The sequence below is a fragment of the Eptesicus fuscus genome, chromosome 2 (genome assembly GCF_027574615.1).
Source record: "Eptesicus fuscus isolate TK198812 chromosome 2, DD_ASM_mEF_20220401, whole genome shotgun sequence".
Taxonomy (NCBI): Eukaryota; Metazoa; Chordata; class Mammalia; order Chiroptera; family Vespertilionidae; genus Eptesicus; species Eptesicus fuscus.
Window position 1 is genome coordinate 24199611 of NC_072474.1, and position 22485 is coordinate 24222095.

Here is a 22485-nt window from a genome sequence, read left to right on the forward strand (position 1 = left end):
ACTGGGAATCATATCTACGAAGAAAAGCAATCTGAAGCTCTACTAATCAGAAAGAAGTAGGCATCAAAAGAGAAATGAAAGAGAAGAGCACAAAAGAGAAAAGAAAACTTAGAAGCATTAGAAAGAATAGCGTACAGGAAAGGGAAAACAGGAAAGAAGAAACAATGAGGATAATTTCTTAACCCAGTGGATAGCAGACCTTTAATACATCTGTATGCTGAATTTTATCTGAGTATCTTTTTTTTTTCCTTAATATCTTTTGACAGCAACTGGTCCCACCCCTTAGAATCCGAGTAGTATCCACAGACACCACAATTATTCCTAACTTTATAAGAGGAGCTAAAATGTAACTATTGATTATTATATGCCAGGTAATGTGCTAACTGCTTTACATGCCAAGGCCCCTTAAACTAACCCTAATAAGGACTAATTAAGAGAAGGGTTGCCAGGATAGAGGATCCACACCTGAAAAAACAGTAGTATAAAGCCAACAAGAACTATACCTTGAGGAAAAATAGTGGAAGGTGAGGCTGATGAGGTAAAAAGCAGCCAATCTATTAGGAAGATAAAGCATACAGACCACAGCAACATCAGAATCCGTGAGGGCATATTCAGTGTGTCTGCCACACAGAAGACAATATACTTGTTGTTTAGAATGTAGAGAATTACAACTACAGAAGTCAAGAACGACCTGCAGATTCTTGACGTATGTACCTGACTAAGTAAACTAAGGAACCAGTCATCAGAACAGAAAGGCACACTAGAGAAGAAAAGTTTAAATACTCAGGTAAAAAGTTTGATTTTGAGCATGCTGATTTTAAGGTATGTGAAGCATATTCAACTCCAGTAAAGAGAATGTCAGAGTTTTGTAAGTATTCCTCATAACTCCATGAGGTAAATATTTTTATACCTATTTACATAGGTTGAAAATGAACTCAGGGGGTTCTATACTTGCCTAAGCCCATACTTTGCCCACTTACTAAGAGCAAATGCTTCAGCTGCAATTTAAACCCAAAGCCATATACATCAATGGAACAGAACAGAGAACCCAGAAATAGACCCAAGACATTACAGTCAATTAATATTTGACAAAGGAGGCAAGAGCATACAATGGAGTGAAGAAAGTCTCTTCAATAAATAGTGTTAGGAAAACTGGACACATACATGCAAAGAAATGAAACTAGACCACCAACTTACACCATACACAACAATAAACTCAAAACAACAATGAGGTAGCACCTCACACCTGTCAGAATGGTTACCATCAACAGATCAACAAATGACAAGCGCTGGTGAGGACGTGGAGAAAAAAGAACCCCAGTACACTGCTGGTGGGAATGCAAACTGGTGCAACCATTATGGAAACCAGTATGGAGTTTCCTCAAAATATTACATATGGAACTGCCATTTAACCCAGTGATCCCACTTCTAGGAATACATCCTAAGAAACCTGAAGCACCAATCAGAAAGAATGTATGCACCCCTATGTTCATAGCAGCACAATTTACAACAGCCAAGATCTGAAAACAGCCCAAGTGCCCATCAGTAGATGAGTGGATAAAAAGCTTTGGTACATTTATATCAGGAAATACTATGCACAGTAAAAAAGAAGAATCTCTTACTCTTTGAGGACCTGGAGAATATCATGCTAAGTGAAATAAGCCAGTCAGAGAAAGACAAGTATCACATGATTGCACTCATATGTGGAATCTAAGTAACAAAATAAACTGATCAACGGAGTGGATCCAGAGACACTGAAGCATGGAAGAGAGTGCAGAATCTCAGAGGGAAGGTGGGGGAGGGTGGGTGGGAGGGAGGTAATCAACCAAAGACCTGGTATGCATACATGCACAACCATGGACACAGGCAATAGGGTGCTGAAGGTCTGGGGCAGGGGGCGGGGCGGGGCGGGGCGGGGGGGGGAGTAATGGGGGGAAAAAGGGGACATATGTAATACTTTCAACAATAAAGAATTATAAAAAAAACAAAAACCCAAAGCCCAAGGTCCTTCCATTACACCATACTGTAAGAGAATGGGACATTAATATTTATGAAGATTAATCTGGCTGTGGTTTATGACAGAGTGGACTAAGCAAAACAAAGGAAAAACATGTCCAACTGTAGGATATGAACTAGTAGTCCAAAATAATCTGACTAGTAATGCAAATGTACTATTATAAAAACGAAATTTGATGATTTAGCAGAGGCAGGGGAATGATTCGAAATGCCTCTTGGGTTTCAAGTCAAAATAACTAGAACATTATAAAATTACTAAATAATGGCTGAAGAACCAGACTAGGAAAGGTGTTCAATTTTCTGATAGATTTATTTTTTTAGGTGATAACAAAACACTAAATAGAAATACAAGACTGGTGCCTGGCCAGTATGGCTCAGTGGTTGAGCAGCAACCTATGAACCAAGAAGATACCAGTTGGATTCCTGATCAGGGCACATGTCCAGGGTTTCCGGCTTGATCCCGGCAGGGGGCATGCAGAAGGCAGCCAATCAATTAACACTTATGTTTCTAATGTCTATCCCTCTCTCCCTTTCTCTCTCTCTAAAATCAATTAAAAAAACAACAACAACCACACATATTTAGAAATACAAGACTGCAGATCTACGATAAATAGTTATTGAGTGCTTACTATGTTCTGTCCCTAAGGTACTGGGGATAGAAATGAAAAGTCCTTAGAAGAGGATAAAGGGGGAATTAATGGTGATACATGGATGCCGGAAACCGGTCATTGTCTCACTAATTAGAAAGGTGTGGACAAGGAACCTGGAAGGCTGGTCAGCCTTGAAGCTCTGAAAGGTCAGAGCCAACCAATCCCTAACTAATTGAGACAATGGTAGCTGAAGCAACTTCCCCACCAAATAATCATGTAAATCCTTACAGATAAGATAATCTTCCTGTTACTGGAATTGCCTGCCTAAAGGCAATGAGTGTATCCCAAACCTGAATAAAAGGGATGGCAAGGCCAAAGCAAAGCGTAGTCCTCCCACTAGAGTTGGGCTTCCGCCTGGCCCCCATTTCCCAAATTAATATTTTTCTAGTCTCTTTCATTTGTGTGCGGCCTCCTCCAGAATCTGAACCCTGAACCTGAACCCTGAACCATGCGGGACGTGAAAGGGGTTCCCACACATGGAGGTTTGACTTGGGGTGGTGAACATACAAATAATATACAGATGATGAACTACAGAACTGTACACCTGAAACCTATATAATTTTAATAAACAATGTCACCTCAAAAACTTCAATAAAAAGGTTTAAAAAAAAGTTCTTATCCTTATAGGGTTTATAATTCCATTCAATCAATCAATTAATGTAGTTGCATACTGCAAAATAAGAAGCAGATGGAACAAGGAAACAGTGAGTTGGTAAAGATGAATATTTTTTTACAGAAGGTAGTTAGGGAAAGCCTCTCTTAGAAACTGTTTTGAACAGTCTTGAATAATGCGATCGAAGGCCTTCAAATACCTGAGGGAAGAATATCCCTGGGAAAGCAAATAGCACAAGATAGATACAAAGGCAGTAATGAGCTTAGAGTATTCAGACCCAAGAGGCTTAGATGAAAGTGAGTGTCTGGGGATCAAAATCACATCAGATACAGGGAGGAGTCAGATTGTGCACCACAATAAGGAATTGCATTTTCTTGTAAGTGGGATGGGAAGCTACTGGAGAATGCTGAGCAGGTGACATTATCTGACATTTTTCAAAGATCACTGAGGTTTGTAGATGAGAACTGATTATATGGGGTAAGAGTGCTAGCAAAGAAAGCCTAATAAAAACTTTTTGCCATAGTCTATGAAAAAAGTCATGATGACTGGAGTAAAATAATAATGGTGAGGTAAAGAGAAGTGATGAGATTCTGGATATATTTTAAAGTAGAGCCCGGGCCAGTGTGGCTCAGTTGGATGGAGCATCGTCTCGACACCAAAAGGTCGTGGGCTTGATTCCGGGTCAGGGCACTTACCCAGACTGGGGGTCAGGCTGTGTACAAGAGGCAACTGATCAATGTTTCTGTTTCTCTCTCTCTCCCCTTCGCTTCTCTCACCCCCTCTACCTTTTCTCTCTCTCTAAAAAAAAAATTACAAAAAATATCCTCAGGTGAAGAATTGCCCAGCCGGTGTAGCTCAGGGGTTGAGCATCGACCTATGAACCAGGAGGTCATGGTTCGATTCCGGGTCAGGGCACATGCCTGGGTTGTGGGCTTGATCCCGTTGTGGGGCGTGCAGGAGGCAGCCAATCAATGGTTCTCTTTCATCATTGACGTTTCTATCTCTGTCTCCCTCTCTCTTCCTTTCTGAAATCAATAAAAATATATTTTAAAAAAGAGTTAAAATAGAGCCAAAATGTTGTCCTGATAGAATGGCTGTGGAGTGTGAAAGAAAATGAAGAATCAATGATGACTCCTAGACAATAGAGATGAGTGACTGGAAATATCAATGATGCCATCTACTGAAATAGGTAATGATGAAGGAATGAGTAGAACTATTACTATCTCTATATTCCATATTAAAGAAAACTGAGGCACAGTGTATCTAAGCAACTAGACCAAAGTCACACTGTTTGTAAGCATCAAACTTGGGAAATGAATTCAGGCAATGTAGCTCCAGAATCTGAATTCTTAAAGCTAAGCTAAACTGCCTCTTAAAACTCTAAGGCAGGTATCCTCAAACTACGGCCCGCGGGCCACATGCGGGTGTTTTTGCCGTTTTGTTTTTTTACTTCAAAATAAGATATGTGCAGTGTGCACAGGAATTTGTTCATAGTTTTTTTTAAACTATAGTCTGGCCCTCCAATGGTCTGAGGAACAGTGAACTGGCCCCCTGTTTAAAAAGTTTGAGGACCCCTGCTCTAAGGGAACATTTGAAAGAAGTTCTAGATCTGAGCTCCAGGTTCAGTTCAACATTTGGAAGTCACAAAAAGGATAAGCCAAAAAAGTCTTAAAAAGGACTTAAAGCAGAAAATCAGAAAGTTTGGTGTACTAGAAACCAACTGAACAAAGAGGAATGCTAAGAGATCAACAACAAAAAAATGGACTAGGTACTGACTGTTAACTATTGAATTTGCCAGGATGGAAGTCACTGGAGACTTTGAAATAAAAGCTTGATGGAATGAGTTATATTTATAATTCAAGAGTTGAACTTCACAAGAAATATCCAAAATGAGATGCACTTATTCAAAACCTGTTTACTGAATGTTTATTAGTATCAGACACACTACATGTTGAGAATATCATAGTGAACTAGGCCTCTATCCTATCTAATAAAAGAGTAATATGCAGCCAAAACCGGTTTGGTTCAGTGGATAGAGCGTTGGCCTGCGGACTGAAAGGTCCCAGGTTCGATTCCGGTCAAGGGCATGTACCTTGGTTGCGGGCACATCCCCAGTGGGGGGTATGCAGGAGGCAGCTGATCGATGTTTCTCTCTCATCAATGTTTCTAACTCTCTATCCCTCTCTCTTCCTCTCTGTAAAAAAATCAATAAAATATATTTTTTTAAAAAAGAGTAATATGCAGATTGACCATCACTCCAACACACAATATGGCTGCCCCCATGTGGTCAAAGATCCTGCCCCCATGTGGACACAAGATGGCTACCACAAGATGGCCAGCAGGAGAGGGCAGTTAGGAGGCACCCAGCCTGCAAAGGAGAGCAGTTGGGAGGGACCAGGCCTGCAAGGGAGGGCAGTTGGAGGCGATCAACCCTACAGGGGAGGGCAGTTAGGGGTGACCAGACCGGCAGAGGAGGGAAGTTGGGGGCAAACAGGCTGTCAGGGGAGCAGTTAGGCATCAATAAGGCTGGCAGCGGAGTGGTTAGGGGGTGATCAGGCTGGCAGACAGAAGAGGTTAGGGGCAATCAGGAAGGCAGGCAGGCAAGCAGTTGGGAGCCAGCAGTCCTGGATTGTGAGAGGGATGTCCGACTGCCCTCAAGGGGACCCAGATTGGAGAGGGTGCAGGCTGGGCTGAGGGACACCCCCCCACACACACACACTCCATGCACGAATTTCGTGCACCGGGCCTCTAGTTGTTAAATATATTCTACATACTATATTCTACATGCTATCCTAGTAAAATATTTAACATAGAAGTCTATAGGACTCTGTCCAAGGATTATTTACTAGGAGTCTCTGACAGGTCTTCTTAGATAACTTTTCACGATATTTTGATACATGGATCACAAGAAGAGAATATGATCCAAATGCCCAAACCTGACTAACTTTAAAAAGTAAGCTTTTCTGGAGCAAAACAATGTTCCTATACTCAAGAAACTTACTATCTAGCAAGCTCACATGACACATTCTCAATTCAACAAATATTAACCTTTTTCACTTGGATGTCGAGTGTGACTGGACACGGTTAGCATCGGTAGCAGCTCGTATGTCGAGCCACTCTCGACACGTAGTTTCACCGCAGGGGGAAGGGGGATTTTTGTCTATTTTTCCAGTATCTTTTCTTGTTTTCATTAGCATGAAAGGACAAGTAAAATGTAAATGCCGTCTCAACTGATGCCAAAAAAGAAAAAATGAAAAACCGATAACGCATGTGAAATTTATTAGGAAACTAGTACATGATCTTGTTGGAGAATTCAGAGATGGTACACTAACTTCCAGGGGTAGATTATTATCCACTAACTTAGAGCAACGTTTAGATAGAAAGCTCCATATAATCACACCTCACCCTAACAAAAAACACAAAGATTGTGTTGTTTGTTCTAACAGAAAAATCAAAGGAGGAAGAAGAGAGACAATTTATATTTGCGAAACATGTGAATGTAAACCAGATCTTCATGTGGGTGAATGTTTCAAAAACTATCACACCATGAAAAATTATAGAAATTAAAATTTCTCTTTGAATGTATCAATATGTTGAAATATAAAAAAATCCAAATAAATAAGTTTGTATGAAAAGAAACTCCAGTTTTTTATTCTACTGCCACGCTTTGTAAATCTGGGGTATTTAAAAAATTAAATCCCGAGTAGAATAAAGGAATCGAGAATAAAGCAAGCGAGTGCAAAGGGTTAAGCACCTATTATGTAATTAAGTAATTAAGGAGCATAAAAAAGGATGCCAAATAATTTGGTAAAGATAAACGGTGTTGCAGGAGTTTTGAAAAGAGTGGAGATTATGGTGAGTTAGAGCAGTTCTCAACTGGGAACTATTTTGTGGGCCTGAGGGACATTGAGCAATTTTTGGAAATCTTTTAAATCATGACTGGGGAAGGGAGGTGCCACTGGCATCTAGTGGGTATTTGTCGGGGATGCTTACATTGCACAGGATAGAACGAACACACACACACACACACACACACACCAAAGACATTGATCTGGTCCAAACCATCATACTGTTGCTACTGAAAAACCCTAGGATAGAGTAATCAAGAAACAATTCCTGAGTTGGCTTTTAATCATGAGGACATGTAGAAAGGTAGAAGAAATAAAAGATGCAAACATATAAAGGCAAGAAGGAGCCTGCTTTGAACTGGCTGCTGTAGGTACTGAGAAAGGTTTTGACATTAAGAAATTTATCTGAACGCAATGAAAATGTGCATTAAAAGAGTCGGTAGGATATAAAAGTGATTGGTTAATTAGAAGCTAGATTATATAAAAACTAGACAAAGATACTGGAAACGAAAGAAGCAGTTATTAAGAAATTGTTTTACTTTAAGCATTTGCCCTAGAAATTAATGTAATAATTTGTAAAACTACTTAAAGGGCAGCAACCATGTCTTATCAGTACCCCAATTTCTTACGTCACTGAACAGTGTCCTGTAAAAAGTGTGTGCTAAGTGCTTACTAAATTAAATGCAATTTTCCAATTAATTATTTACAAGTATTGTTGGTGAACTCTAAAGTACCATCTACTGAATTTAGGACATTCATTTAAACTTGAACAACAACAACAAAAAAAGCCATCATTTATTTTAGGTGACTACCATATAAAGGCACTGCAGTAGGCACGTACACGTATTATTTAATGTAACCAAGAAGAGAATGTGTTTGTCTCTCTTTAAAGATGAGGACACTGGGGCTCAAAGAGCTAACGTAACTTGCCCTTGATTTCACTCAGCTAGGAAATGACAGTTATAAGATTTAACCCTTCTCTAGTCTTACCCCAAATCTCCAAGCTTCGGTGAGAGGCTGTGAGGAAGGGTTAAAAAAGCAAAACCTGGCACCCACCATTCACAATTAAAATAATAGAAGCAGCTCCCCTCAAAGCTGTCCTTACATTTCTTTACTACAATAACTGCAGTTCAAATCACCCCAAAATTCTCTTCTCGCAAACTCCAACTCCTGTCGTTAATACCCTCAAGCCAGAAAAAGATAAACAAAAGCTAACCTGTAGAATCGGTAGGATCAGGACCTACTGCCAATGATTCAGAAAAACAAAGGGGGGGGGGAGGGGCATTTAAAATTCAAAACAAACTGGCGTTTTCAGATTCCAGGTCCCCGTCCACACTTCTTCAAGTAGAGAGACCCACCCTACGCCAGGCAGCCCCGCAGCTCAGGTCCTCGATTCGGCCTCAGCTGTTGCCAAGAACGCCACTTCGGGCGAGGACTCACCATCCCACCCGAGCCCCTCCCAGCAGCTCGGTCCCAGCACCAGATGCCACACCAGCTGTTCCTCCGGGGCGCTCCACAGCAACCCTTCGGGCCATTCTTTCCAAACCCACAGTCCCGGCTCAAGGCCCATTTCGCGGGCTCTCCGAGTCCCACTTCTTTCGAAGAGGATGCGCCAAGCCCGCGACCTCCTCCGAACTCTTACGGTCGGAGCCTCATTTAAGGGGAACAGCTTGGCCTGGCCCAGGGGTCCAGAACGTCGCAGAGAGCGGGCCGAGTTGGGGGGCTGCAGTCCGGGGGGGCGGCGCACAGGGAGCGGCGGGAGCACTTACCAACATCCTGATCGAAGGGATTAGTGGCAAAGAGAGGCATCTCCACTGCGCGCCGAGGTGTCCGCAGGGACTCCCCGTCGACACCTCGGGAGTCAGGGTGCGACGGAGGAAGGAGGACTCCTCAGGCAAAAACAGCGACTGACGCGGACTCTCCGGGGTCCGCGACAGGCTACCGTCTCACCGAACCCCAGCAACGGCGCTGGCGGCACCAGCGACAGCGGTGGCCCAGCCGAAGGAGCCCAGAATGGCCCCCGCGTGGAGCCTGTCGGGAATCTGGGTGACCTCAGCGCTGCCTGATCAGAACCTGCCCAGAAACTGCCTCTCCAAAACAGGTCCAACTGAAGCGTCCCCTCCACCCGACTCCTCTTTTGAGTAATCATACAGGGGAGTGGCAACAATGCCTGCGTTTTCTTTTTTTGCCGTGGCTGGCAGTCTGCGGGGGACAGGGTCCTCCAGGCGCGCAGAAGCCGACTAACAACCCCGGACTGAAACGGAATGGGAGGGCTGGGAAAGAATAAGGGTCGCGTTTGTGTTGAGCGAGCCCTCCTTTACCCCCTCCTGTTGGTGGTCCTAGTTTTGTAGTCCCCTGTGGAGGGGGAAGGGAACGCCTTCGTTGGGAGTCAACAAGGTAGAAAGGCTATGAGTAATTTGCTTGTCTGCGGTGACAAGCCTGCTTGGATGAAGTCATGTGAGCTGGACGGCTTGGCTGGAATCCCTGAAGAGGGGAGTGTCGGGGCGCTCCCCGGAGAGGGCTGAGGTCTCGCTGGCACCTTCCCCAGAGTCCCTGAACGCCCGGCTTCAGAATCCGTGGAAAACGCTTCTAGTTGGGCGTTGGTTGGTACTGACTAACTGTGCAGTCACTAAGCAGCTGAGTTGGTTGGAAAATAAGTTTCATAACCCAAAAATGTCCCCCTAAACCGAGCAAAAAAGAAAACTGAAGAATGGAACTAGAAATTGATTAGTGATTCCTAACTACTTAAAATGTTTATTTACGTAGTAATTTTATTAATGTTTATTTAACAAATGTAGAAATTTTAAGGTGCATCTACTAGATTTTGCATCCCATTTGGAACAAACAGCATCTTGCATGAGAACTGAAAGTATGTAAATTGTGTCCAAAAATAGAGCATTTCCAAATGTAAACAGATATTTGCAAAATGCCAACGACAGTATTAGTAGTGGTATACAAAGAGTGCTCACAAACATCCATTAAGAATGAAGTTTCATTTCTAAAAGTGAAAATGCAAATTGAAGTAGCTTTTAGATACATTTTTGTCATTCAGACATAGAATCAGAAATGTGGGGAATCATACATTCACACTGTTGAATTAAGTGTAAATTAATATATTCTTCCTAAAGGAAATATTTGGAAGTATATAACCAAAGCCTTTAAAAATGTGAACACCTTTGTACCCAGCAATTCTACTTTTTGAAATTTATCCTAAAGACATCCTTTAAGAACATGAGCAAAGATATTCATAACAACATTGCTTCTATTACCAAAGCATTGTTCACCACTAAAATGTCCAATATTACAAGATCGGACAAATTACTTCACTTCTTAGGGCCCCGGTTTCCTCTTCTTAGGGCCCCAGTTTCCCCAGTAAGAAATCGGAGAAATAATAGGGTTGTGAAGATCAAGTGGATTAATACAAGTGAAACCCTTAGTTGGTTAGCATATAGTAAGCATTAAACTAAGTAAAAGCAATAGTTATAATTAGTATTGGTCAAGTAAATACAGTAGATAGGATGTACTAGTAAAAACTCCACAGCTATTAAAGGTGATAATATAGATCTATATTCATATAGAATGACATCTAAATACATAAGTTTTTTAAAACAGGTTACAAAACCATGCAGAATTACAAAATAACCCAGATTTTTTAAGTGAAAGGAAATACATGAGAATATTATTACATGATCCTCTCTGAGTGATAAGATTTGGGTGTGGTTTCTATGCAGTCTGTGTTTTTCAAATATCTTAATGATGAGCCAACTTTCTTTCAAAAGCAGAGAAAAAATAAAAACATAATGTAAAAAAAATGTGGTACATTTGTAACACTGGTTCGTAACATTTTGAAGAGCCAGTAACAAAAGCTTTCTTGTGTTTCATTCTGACTCTATAAAATTCTTCCTAAACGTCACTATTGGTGTGTGAACCAGAGTATTTTCTATCAAAAACCAGTTGTTGATTCCTGGGCTGATAGAATCAGGGGACAACTTGTCCACCTCAAGTTTCTGAGCAGAGCTGGGGCACATTATTATAATCACCTTGTATCATAGCCAAATGTTGATGGAAATGCATTTGGATGTGCTTTGTGGTTCAGTAATGAGACTGAATTATTCTGTTGCCAGCAATAATCTATGGATCAAATTGTTCAAGCCTTGATTATCAATATGTGAGCACTAGGAATAGTGAAGCACTGGGAATTGTTCATCTTGATAGCATTATCTATATATTCTGACTTAGAAGGATGACTTTAGCTATTAGGGGGTTTTATGATTAATATGTTATAAATAATAAACATTTTTTAAATCTAAAGTTTTTAACATTATTATGTTTAACATAAAAACCAAATATAAAAAGTGAAATGGGTTTGTATTTTGAGGTTAGCTTTTCATTATTAGCCCTTAAAACATTGAAACTAGGAGTTTCATTTTTACTATAGTTTTAAAAACACTGTAGAAACTTTGTCAATTTCACATTCAAATATTTCTATAATACATGTTTACTGAATTCTGTGGTTGATTTTAAAATGCTAAATCTTTTGTTTGGTTTAATTTTGAAAATTCTTACACATTAAAAAAAAAACAGCCTGCAAATGGAGCTACTTCAAGAAAAATCTATAAGTTTAAGGTTAAGGGGGAAAATATCCTAGGAAAATTATTAACACTACTTTAGTTCACACCCTCATTATCTCTTAGATGAATGATTGCATTTACCTCCTACCGGGGTTTTCTTCTTTCCTTATAGACTGAACTGTGTCCTCCTAAAATTCATATGTTGATATTCATAATATCAATGTGGTACTATTTGGAGATGGGGCCTTTGGTGGATGGTTAAGTAATGATTAGGTTTAAATGAGATTGTGAGGGTGAGGTCCTCATGATGGGATTAGTGACCTGTAAGAAGAAACACCAGGTAAGCACACAGTGAGAAGGCAGCTATGTCTGCAAGCCAGGACTAAACCCATATAGACACCCTGATCTAGGATCCAGTCTCCAGAACTATAAAATAAATAAATTTCTATTATTTAAGCCGCACAGTCTGTGATCATTTCTTATGGCAGCCAAGCTAATACACCTGCCTGTCTCCCAACCGTTCTCCAAACCTCTACTAGAATGATTTTTCTAGCACACAAATCTGATCGTATTCCTATGAAATTCTCACATGGTTCTTCAGCCACTCAGTCATTCAATACATATTAATTAACTCCTTATTTGTGCCTGGTACCATTATAGAAGCTGGAAATACCATAGGGATAAAAGCTCTATGTGAGATAACCATTTTCGGAGTATAATAACCTATGGGAAAGACAGTCATTAAATAAATAATAAATTAACTGCATGATTAATAAGCATGCAGATTAGCCTCGTGCCTTCAGGATTAAATCCTAATTCTTTAGTACTACATTTAGTTACTGAACTGGTCCCTGAATGCCTCATCTCCTCACAGTTTTTTGTTTTTATCACATTTTCTAATTTTTTTTAGTCTTTATTTTTATTGATGAATGTATTACAGATGTTCACTTTCGCCCCCATTTATCCCCTCCATCCCGCCCCGCCCCTCCCCTCAGGCTCCTCAAAGTTTATTCATATCCTCTACTTTAGTTTTTCTGATGCCCCCAAACTTTCCATGGCTTTAAACAAGCAATTCTTTTTGCCTTTCCTGCTCTGATTCTATACCTTCTGTAAACTTCCACACATTTTTCAAAAGCCTTTCCTGACGCAGTACCTGACTGGAAATAGGCATGTAATAAATATTGGTTAACTTGATATTGGTCACCTCTATCACAGCACTTAATGGTATTATATTTGTACCAGGTGTCTTTTACTACATAAAAATTACCCCCAAGTTGGTATTTTAAGGCAACAGTAATCATTTCTTTTGCTTGCAAATTAGAAATGTGGTCAGTGTTCCTCAAGCACAGCTTGCCTGTCTTGCTCAGTATCAGCAGGGATGGCTCAAAGGGTGGGATGATGACCCCTGGGGCTGCAATCTTTTGAAAACTTTCACAATTAACAAGCCTAGCAGTTGATGCTGGCAGTTGGTTGGGTCGTTGGGGTTGTTAGCCAGAACAACCACAGGGAACCTCCTAGGTGACTGTTTCGTTCCTCCCAGAATATTGGACTGAGCAATTCAAGACTCAGGAAAAGGAAACTACCACTTTCCTAAGACCTGAGTTAGGAAATGGGCCCAGCATTATTTCAGTCATAGCGTACTGGAAAAGGAGCCACAGTGTCTATACTCACGGAGAAGAAATCTCACTTCTTGGTGGAAGGAATATTAAAGAATTTGGGGCCATACTTGAAAGCTGCTGCAATATTGTAACTTTTAGTCTGTGATTCATTTACCTTTGTATTTCTGGGCTTTTCACAGTAGGTGTTCCATAAATATGTGTTAAATGTAGTAAATAAATGGTATGATTAAAATAGCATACTATCATTTCCAGCCACAAGGGCTTAACAGGATCTGGACTTTTCATCATATCCAAATGGAACACTGGAAAAAAAGGAAACAATTTCAAACATGGGACAACAGACCGTAATCCCAAGAGAAAGGAAACAGGCAATAAGCCCCATGATTGCTGCTGCATTAGGCCTAGAGTCATTTTATGAACTGTGCCATATGGATGGGAAACCCAAAAATAACCAGAAGGTCTTATTGAAAAAACCAGAGTTTGGGGAACCCAGGGGGCTACAATTTGGAGGACAGAACACTAGGGGAGTGCTGTTCTGAAGAGAAAGTGCTCCAAAAATCTGCACAGGAATTATCTCGAGACTCTGGCTGACAGCTAATCTAGTCATGGGTATTGTAAACCTCTACAAGTCTGAGTAAAGAACTTTCAATGGAAGAGCTATTACCAAGGATAGAGCGTCGGCCTGCGGACTCAAGGTTCCAAGGTTCGATTCCGGTCAAGGGCAAGTACCTTGGGTGCGGGCACAGCCCCAGAGGGGGTGTGCAAGAGGCAGCTGATAGATGTTTCCCTCCATCGATGTTTCTAACTCTCTATCCCTCTGTCCTCCTCTCTGTAAAAAAATCAAAAAATATATTTATAAAAAAAAAAGTTACTGAACACATGAAGGGCCAGGAAAATGTGACCAATAACCAGTGGGGGAAAATCAGTCCTTAGAAATAAATCCAGAAATTAAAGAGATGATTGAACTTACACATAAGAATGTTTATTGGAACTATTATCAGTATACTCAAGGAAATTACAAACAGATGAACATAATGAAGAGAGAAATAAAGGATAAAAACAGATCCAGAGACAGAGAAGCATCGATCAGACCATCAAACCTCAGAGGGAAGGTAGGGGAGGGTGGGGGTAAGGGGGAGAGATCAACCAAAGGACTTGTATGCATGCATATAAGCCTAACCAATGGACACAGACACCAGGTGGGTGAGGGCATGAGTGGGTGGGGGAGGCAATGGGGGGATAAGGACACATGTAATACCTTAATAAAGAAAAAATATGTACACAAAAAGGAAAAAATATATATAAAAAAGGAGCAAGTGGAAATTCTAGAGATGAAAATTTTGGCCTTGTCTGGGTAGCTCAGTTGGTTAGAGTATAGTCCTCATATGCCAAAATTTCAGGTTTGATCTCCAGTCAGCGCACATATAAGAAACAACCCATGAATGCATAAATAAATGGAACAACAAATTGATATATCTCTCTCTCCCTCTCTCTCTCTAATAAAAAGTTAAAAAAATTTTAATTGAAACTTTCACTAAATAGGATTAACAGATTAGACATTGCAGAAGATAAATAAACTTGAAGATATAGCAATGGGATATCTACAAATTGAAGCACACAGAAGAAAAAAATTAACAGAACCTCAATGACATGTAGGAAAAATAAAGCTGTGTATGTATAGAGTTTCACCGAAAGTGAAAAATGGGGGAGTAAATGTATTTTTAAATGCCCAAATGTTCCCAAATTTAATAAAAACTATATTTTCACTGATGTAAGAATATAAATGAACCCTAACCATAATTAACAACAAGAGTAAAAAATGACATCAAGGCACAGCATCATCAAATTGCTGAAAGTCACTGATAAAGACAATTTTTAAAACATTCAGAAAACAAGACAGGAATACATAAAATTTATAAAAACAGGAATAAAAATACAAATTATAGTAGACTTCTAATCAAACTATGCAAAATAAAAAAATAACAGTGGAACAGTACCTTTAAAGTCCTGAACTTACAAATTGTCAACCTAGATTTCTCTATCAGCAAAAATATATTTCAAAAATGAAGATGATGTCCCTGTCCCGGGTAGAGTTGCACCTGGATTGGTGATGCTAGTCTCATATCAGCCAGGGACAAAGTAACTCTTTGTTTATCCCAGCTTGGTTTTTGGTCTGTGCCTGTGCCTGGTTCATGCCCTGGATGCATCAGAAAACAAAACAAAACAAAACAAAAAGAAGGTGAAATCACAAATTACATACAAAAAATGTCATCACCAGCAGACCTATTCAATGAGAAATGTTAAAACATACAAGCATTCTTCAGACAAAAGGACTCCCTCTCTGATACTAATCCTCACGTAGGCATGAAGATCAGAACGATCATGAATTTCTACTCATTTTTAAATTTCTTTATAAACAACAATATTAACTATATATTATGGGGTTGATAACAAAGGGTAGAAGTAAAATTTAGGAAAACAGTAACACAAAGGATGGAAGAAGGAAAATAGAAATGTAGTGTTGGAAGAGTTCTTATATTACACATAAAGTGCTATAAATATTATTCAAAAGTAGACTGATAAGTTAAAAATGTATACTGTAAGCCCTAGAGCCGTGGTCGGCAAACTGGGGCTCGCAAGCCACATGCAGCTCTTTGGCCCCTTGAGTGTGGCTCTTCCACAAAATACCACGGCCTGAGCGAGTCTATTTTGAAGAAGTGGCGTTAGAAGAAGTTTAAGTTTAAAAAATTTGGCTCTCAAAAGAAATTTCAATCGTTGCACTGTTGATATTTGGCTCTGTTGACTAATGAGTTTGCCGACCACGGCCCTAGAGCAATACCCTCCCCCCCCCCCCCAAAAAAAGAAAAAATCAAACAAAGGTGATAAGCAATGGTGGAAATAAATGGAATTTAAAAAAATTAAAATAACTCCCAAAAAGGCAGTAAAAAAGGACATAAAGAAAAAAGAACTAATGCAATAAATAGAAAATAAATAGTAAAGTGATAGATTTAAATTTAACCATCTTAATAGCTACATTAAATACAAAAGGTCTAAACATTCCAATTAAAAATAGAGATTGTAAACTGGATTTTTTAAAAAGATGACCCAACTATATTATGTGTATAAGAAACTTGTTTTAAAAAAAAGACAAAGGTTAAAAGTAAATGGATGGTAGAAAACATACTTGGAAAACACTAATTTAAAGGAATTGTCTAGCTATATTAATATCAGACAAAATAAACTAAAAAACAGAAAACTTGCCAGGGACAGGGAATAATCCTATCTAATAAAAGAGTAATATGTAAATTCACCACCACTCCGCTACACCCACAAGCCATGCCCACCAGCCAATCAGGAGCGAGTATGCAAATTAACCCAACCAAGATGGTTGCGGCCACGGAGAGAGCAGCAGGCTTGGGTTTCCCCGGTAATGGAGGAAGCCAAGCTTTTCACACACCCTGGCTGGCCTAGGCCTCCACTCAAGGCTACAAAGTTTCAATTATAGAAGATAAATAAATCCCAACAAAAATGGCTGCAGCCATGGAGCAAGCAGGAAGCTTGGCTCTGCTCAAGGCTACAAAGTTTCAATTATAGAAGATAAATAAATCCCAGATACCAGGGCCTCCTCTTGGGTTGCCGGGGGACGTGGCCGGTCTGCAAACCACCACAGGACCCTTGCCCAGGCCGCCCCAAGCCCCAAGGGAACCCCCACCGTGATCTGGGACACTCTTAAGGGCAAACCAGCTGGCCCCCATCCATGCACAAGGCCTCTATCCTATCTAATAAAAGAGTAATATGCAAATTGACCATCACTCCAACACACAAGATGGCTGCCCTCATGTGGACACAAGATGGCCACCACAAGATGCCCAGCAGGGGAGGGCAATTGGAAGGGACCAGGCCTGCAAGGGAGGGCAGTTGGGGGCAATCAAGCCTGTAGGGGAAGGCAGTTAGGGGTGACCAGGCCTGCATGGGAGGGCAGTTTGGGGCAATCAAGCCTGCAGGGGAGGGCAGTTAGGGGTGACCAGGCCTGCAGGGGAGGGAAGTTGGGGGCAAACTGGCTGGCAGGGGAGCAGTTAAGCATCAATCAGGCTGGCAGGGGAGTGGTTAGGGGGTGATCAGGCTGGCAGGCAGAAGCGGTTAGGGGCAATCAGGAAGGCAGGCAGGCTAGCAGTTGGGAGCCAGCAGTCCTGGATTGTGAGAGGGATGTTTGACTGCCTGTTTAGGCCCAATCCCAGTAGGATCAAGCCTAAATGGGCAGTCAGACATCCCTGAAGGAGTCCCAGATTGGAGAGGGTCCAGGCTGAGCTGAGGGACACACCCCCCGCCATGCATGAATTTCGTGCAACGGGCCTCTAGTATTTCATAATGATAAAGGGGTAAATTCACCAAAAAGACATAATAATATGAAATGTGTATGAACCTAATGTCAGATTTTGAAATTAAAAGGAAGCAAAACTTGTGAAACTGAAAGGAGAAATCAAAACATCCATAGTTCTGTTGGCTGTTTTAATACTTCTCTCTCAGGTAAAGACAGTGTTAGTAGAAAACCAGTAATTACACGGAAGACTGAAAGAACACTATCAAACCATCTTGACCCAACCTTTATGATGGCCCACCCAAATATTGCAAGATGAACATTCTTGTCAAGTGGACAGAGAACATTAACATAATCTTAAAATGACTCAATAATATTTAAAAGATAAAATCACATAGATTTTGTTCCTTGGCTAAAACAGGATTAACTTAGAAAGATAACAGGGATTCCATCTTATGTTAAGATTAAACAATACAGTTCTAAATTACCAATATGTCAAAAAAATCAAAATATTTTGAATTGATGAAAGTGAAAACATAAAAACTTGTGAGATGCAGTTATAGTGATGCATAAGCAGCTATTTTCAAACTATGTGCCACAAGAATTTTTAGAACTTGCAATACCTGACTATTTAATTAGGAGCACTGACCTCTTTCCCCTTAGATTGTCAAAAAAAAAAAAAATGACAAATAATCCATCTGGTGTGATTGCCCTGTCTTAAACCATCTATAAAAGTCTAGATGGTCCTCGCGCCCTCACACGCAATGTCGTCACAAGATGGCCACCACAAGATGGCCGCCACAAGATTACCATGCGCACAGTGGAGGCGGGGCTTGGCGGCCACTTCATGCGGTGAGGTCTGGGGGTCCCGCGGGGTCCCGCGGCTCAGTGTGGTGTGGAGGCTGGTCCCAGTGGAGGAGGCGGGTTGCGGCAGGGGAGGGCAGTTGTGGGCAATCGGGCCTGCAGGGGAGCAGTTAAGCATCAATCAGGCCAGCAGGGGAGCAGTTAGGGGCAATCAGGCTGGCAGGCAGAAGTGGTTAGGGGCAATCAGGCAGGCAGGCAGGTGAGCAGTTAGGAGCCAGCGGTCCTGGATTGTCAGAAAGATGTCCGACTGCCTGTTTAGGCCCGATCCTAGGGATCGGGCCTAAACAGGCAGTCGGACATCCCTCGAGGGGTCCCAGGTTAGAGAGGGTGCAGGCCGGGCTGAAGGAAACACACACACCCCCGACCCATGCACAGATTTTGTGTACCGGGCCTCTAGTATACTTATAATAGAGTTGCATCTTATTGGTCATGTCACATAATAAGGTTGCATCTAATTGGTTAACTTGGTACCAGAAATCCTTATATACAAGTACTAGAGGCCCGATGCACAAAATTCATGCAAGGGGCTTGGCCCTCACAGCCACAGCAGCTGCCTCAGCCCTCGCAGCTCCAGCTTCATCCGGAAGGATGTCCAGGACGTCCGGAAGGTAGTTCAGCTGTCCGGTCTAATTAGCATATTATGCTTTTATTATTATAGATAGGCAACTGATTTTTAAAACTTATTTTGGAGCAGAAAGAGTAGGTAATTACAATTATTATTATTTTTAAATCAAAATTATATCTCTTTTCTGTCAGATCTGCAAAACATATATTTTTTGGTGTGCTTCAGAATTTTAGAGATTAGTTTATGTATTAGTCATGAGATGAAAAAGGTTGAAAATCACTGGCATAGAGGAATACTTGAAATATTAGATATTATTTACAAAGAAATATCTAACATCAATGAGCTATGCTTCACCTTAAGATAAAAAAAATCAAATAAGTAGAAAAAGGAAATAATAAAGATAGTATAAGAAATCAATAAAATAAAACACAACAGTGGAGTAAAACAATAACATCAAAATTTAATTCTTAAGATCAATAAAATTGGCAAGATTCTACCTAGATAAAAAAAAATAAAGAGGGACACACAAATTACCAACATCAGGAATGAAAGAAGTTATGTGACTATAGATCCTTTAATTAAAATAGTTCAGGAATTACATGATATTAAAACATTCATTAAGGAATATTTTTTGAATATTTTATGCCAATAAATAGGACAACATAGGTGAAATAGTAAAAAAAAATCCTTGAAAGATACAAACTCAATCAAGAAGAAACAATAAACCTGAAAAGATATATATCAATATCAGAAATTAAATTCTTAGTTTAAAACACTCCACAAAAATTTCCAGGCCCATAAATTTAATAATTAATTCTATCAAACTTGTAAGGCAGGAATAACATCAAACCTTTTGTATATCAAACCTATACAAAATCTTTTAGAAAATACAACAGGAGGGAACAATTTTCTATTCATTTCATGAGACCAACATTACCCTGATACTAAAACAATATCTCAGTAACATAAATATAATAACTCTTTAAAATAGAAATATATAGCAATATACAAAAAGAATAATATGTCAAGATCAAGTAGATTACATTGCAGGAATACAAAATTACTTTAGCTTTTGAAAACCAATCAACAGCCCAGCCAGTGTGGCTCAATGGTTGAGTATCAACCTATGAACCAGGAGGTTCACTGTTCGATTCCAGGTCAAGGCACATGCCTGTGTTTCAGGTTTGATCCCAGTAGGGGGCATGCAGGAAGCAGCTGATCTATGATTCTCTCTCTTTATTGATGTTTCTATCTCTCTCTCCTCTCCCTTCCTCTCTCTGAAATAAATTTAAAAAAAAAATTTTTAAAGGAAAAAGAAAATCAATCAACACAGTTCACCATATTAACAGAATGTAAGAAAAAAAAAAAAACCATGATAATCTCATAGGTGCAGAAAAATATTTGACAAAATTCAAAAGTCTTTGTGATAAGAATTTTTAGCAAACTATAAACAGAAGTAACCTTTCAAAACCTGACAAAGAGCATCTTATAAAAACTAAGAGCTAACATCTTACTCAATGGCTAAAGAAAAATATGTTTCTCTCTATTCATTATTATAATGGTGCTAAAGTCAAGAAAAAAGTAAAAGGAATATATGTTTCAGACTTTGGCTTTAGCCAAGATGGCATTACAGAGAATGGATTTATCCTGCTGCCTGAAACAACTGAAAAACTGAACAAAATATAGGAATAGGAATTCTCATAACCCTGACATCAGGCAATGAAGGACAGTGAACATTTAGAGATGGGACAACTGAAGTGAGCCTCATGAGAGCCCTAGCTTATGCCTGGATAGATTTTCCAGGCCATGGGATAGAGCTGGAAATCCAGAGGGACCAAGGCTGTTAGGGTTTGCAGGTCAAAGACATGTTGGAACATAAAAATATCTATCACCTGACAAAATAGAATATATAATATCTGACATCCAATCAAAAATTACCAGGCTATCTTCTAAAAAGCTGCTTTAAATATAAAACTACTAGAGGCCTGGTGCATGAAATTCATGCACGGGGAGGAGGGGTGGTCCCCTCAGCCCAGCCTGCACCCTCCCCAATCCGGGACCCCTTGGGGGATGTCCGATTCATAATCCAGGACCACTGGCTCCTAACTGCTCACCTGCCTGCCTGCCTGATCACCCCTAATTGCCCCCTTTGCTGGCCTGCTCACCCCCAACTGCCCTCCCCTGCTGGCTTAGTTGCCCCCAACTGCACCCCCACTGGCCTGGTTGCCCCTAATTGCCCTCCCCTGCCAGTCTGGTCACCCCCGACTGCTCCCCCTGTGGGCAAGGTAGACCCACACAGCCTACTGCTCAGTCGTTTGGTCACCATTCACTAACCCCCTGCCAGCCTGGTTGCCCCTTGCAGCCTATTGTTCAGTCGTTTGGTCGTCCCTCACTGCCCACCCCTGCTGGCCTGGTCGCCCCCAACTGTCCCTCCTGCGGGCCTGGTCGCCCCACGCAGCCTGCTGCTCAGTTGTTTGGTCGTCCCTCACTAACCTCCTGCCAGCCTGGTTACCCCACACAGCCTGTTCGGTCGTCCATTCAGTTGTTTTGGATGCGATGGTCACTTAGCCTTTTATATATATAGACAGTATGATATATAAAAATCTGCCATGGTATCACTAATCAAAAGAAATCTGGAATAGCTATATTAATATCAAAGTAGGCTTCAGATCAAACAATATTACCAGAGACACAGAATGTTACCTTATGTTTAAAACGGGGTCAATAATCAAGAGAACATGACAAACCTATATAGTTTAGCATATAGTACAGGAAGCCACCGCTTTCCAATACTATTATGAGAGTGCACCAAGGAACTCGGAAGGCCGATGGACCTTGAGCATTAGCAGGGCTGACACTAAGCACCGATTGTTCGTGCTGAGATAGTGGTGGCTCAAAGCAATCTCCTGACCTGATAGCCTCCAAGTAAATGTTTACTGGACCTTACTAATCTTTACTGATCTTTACTGACCTTAGAGATGGCCTGTCTGCTATCTGTTTGCCATGCTTTACTGAGGGCAAGATGTGTATCTAAAACTGAATAAAAAGCGGATAAGCCCAGGTTTCAATGTGTCTCTTCAAAAAAGAGGCTCCACCTGGTGCCCAATGCCTTCTAAAATTCATATTTCTTGTATAGCATTTTCATTTGTGCGTCAGCCCCTCCTTCAGATCCTGAACCCCACTGTGAAGGTCGCAGCAATATAGTAATAGAACTTCAAAGAACATGAAACAAAAACTGATGGAACTTTAAGGAAAAATTGAGGACTCCATGTTTATATTGAAAATGTCAACTTTCCTGTCTCAATAGAACAAGTAGACAGAAAATTAGTAAGGCTGTAGAAGACTTGAACAATACTATCAACCCACTTGATTTAATCGAAATTGATAGAATACTATATCCAATAAAAGTTGAATGCATATT

At 40.5% G+C, this 22485-nt stretch overlaps 1 protein-coding gene and 1 non-coding gene across 3 annotated transcripts in view; one reads left to right on the forward strand and one right to left on the reverse strand.

The window, feature by feature from the left end:
• STAM (signal transducing adaptor molecule) overlaps nt 1-9287 on the reverse strand; it is an 82926-nt gene extending 73639 nt beyond the window's left edge. The window contains exon 1 of one of the 2 annotated variants that reach the window (XM_008148831.3): nt 8897-9287. In XM_008148831.3, coding sequence (XP_008147053.2) covers nt 8897-8936 — 40 coding nt within the window. In that variant the 5' untranslated portion in view covers nt 8937-9287. The remainder of the gene's footprint in view (nt 1-8896) is intronic. The other variant, XM_054725927.1, reaches the window with a different exon arrangement.
• A 6103-nt stretch (nt 9288-15390) lies between these two features.
• LOC114234231 (small nucleolar RNA SNORA48) lies at nt 15391-15526 on the forward strand. The gene has a single exon (XR_003620420.1). It is a non-coding gene; the product is annotated as a small nucleolar RNA SNORA48 (small nucleolar RNA).
• Nucleotides 15527-22485: the final 6959 nt, after the last annotated feature.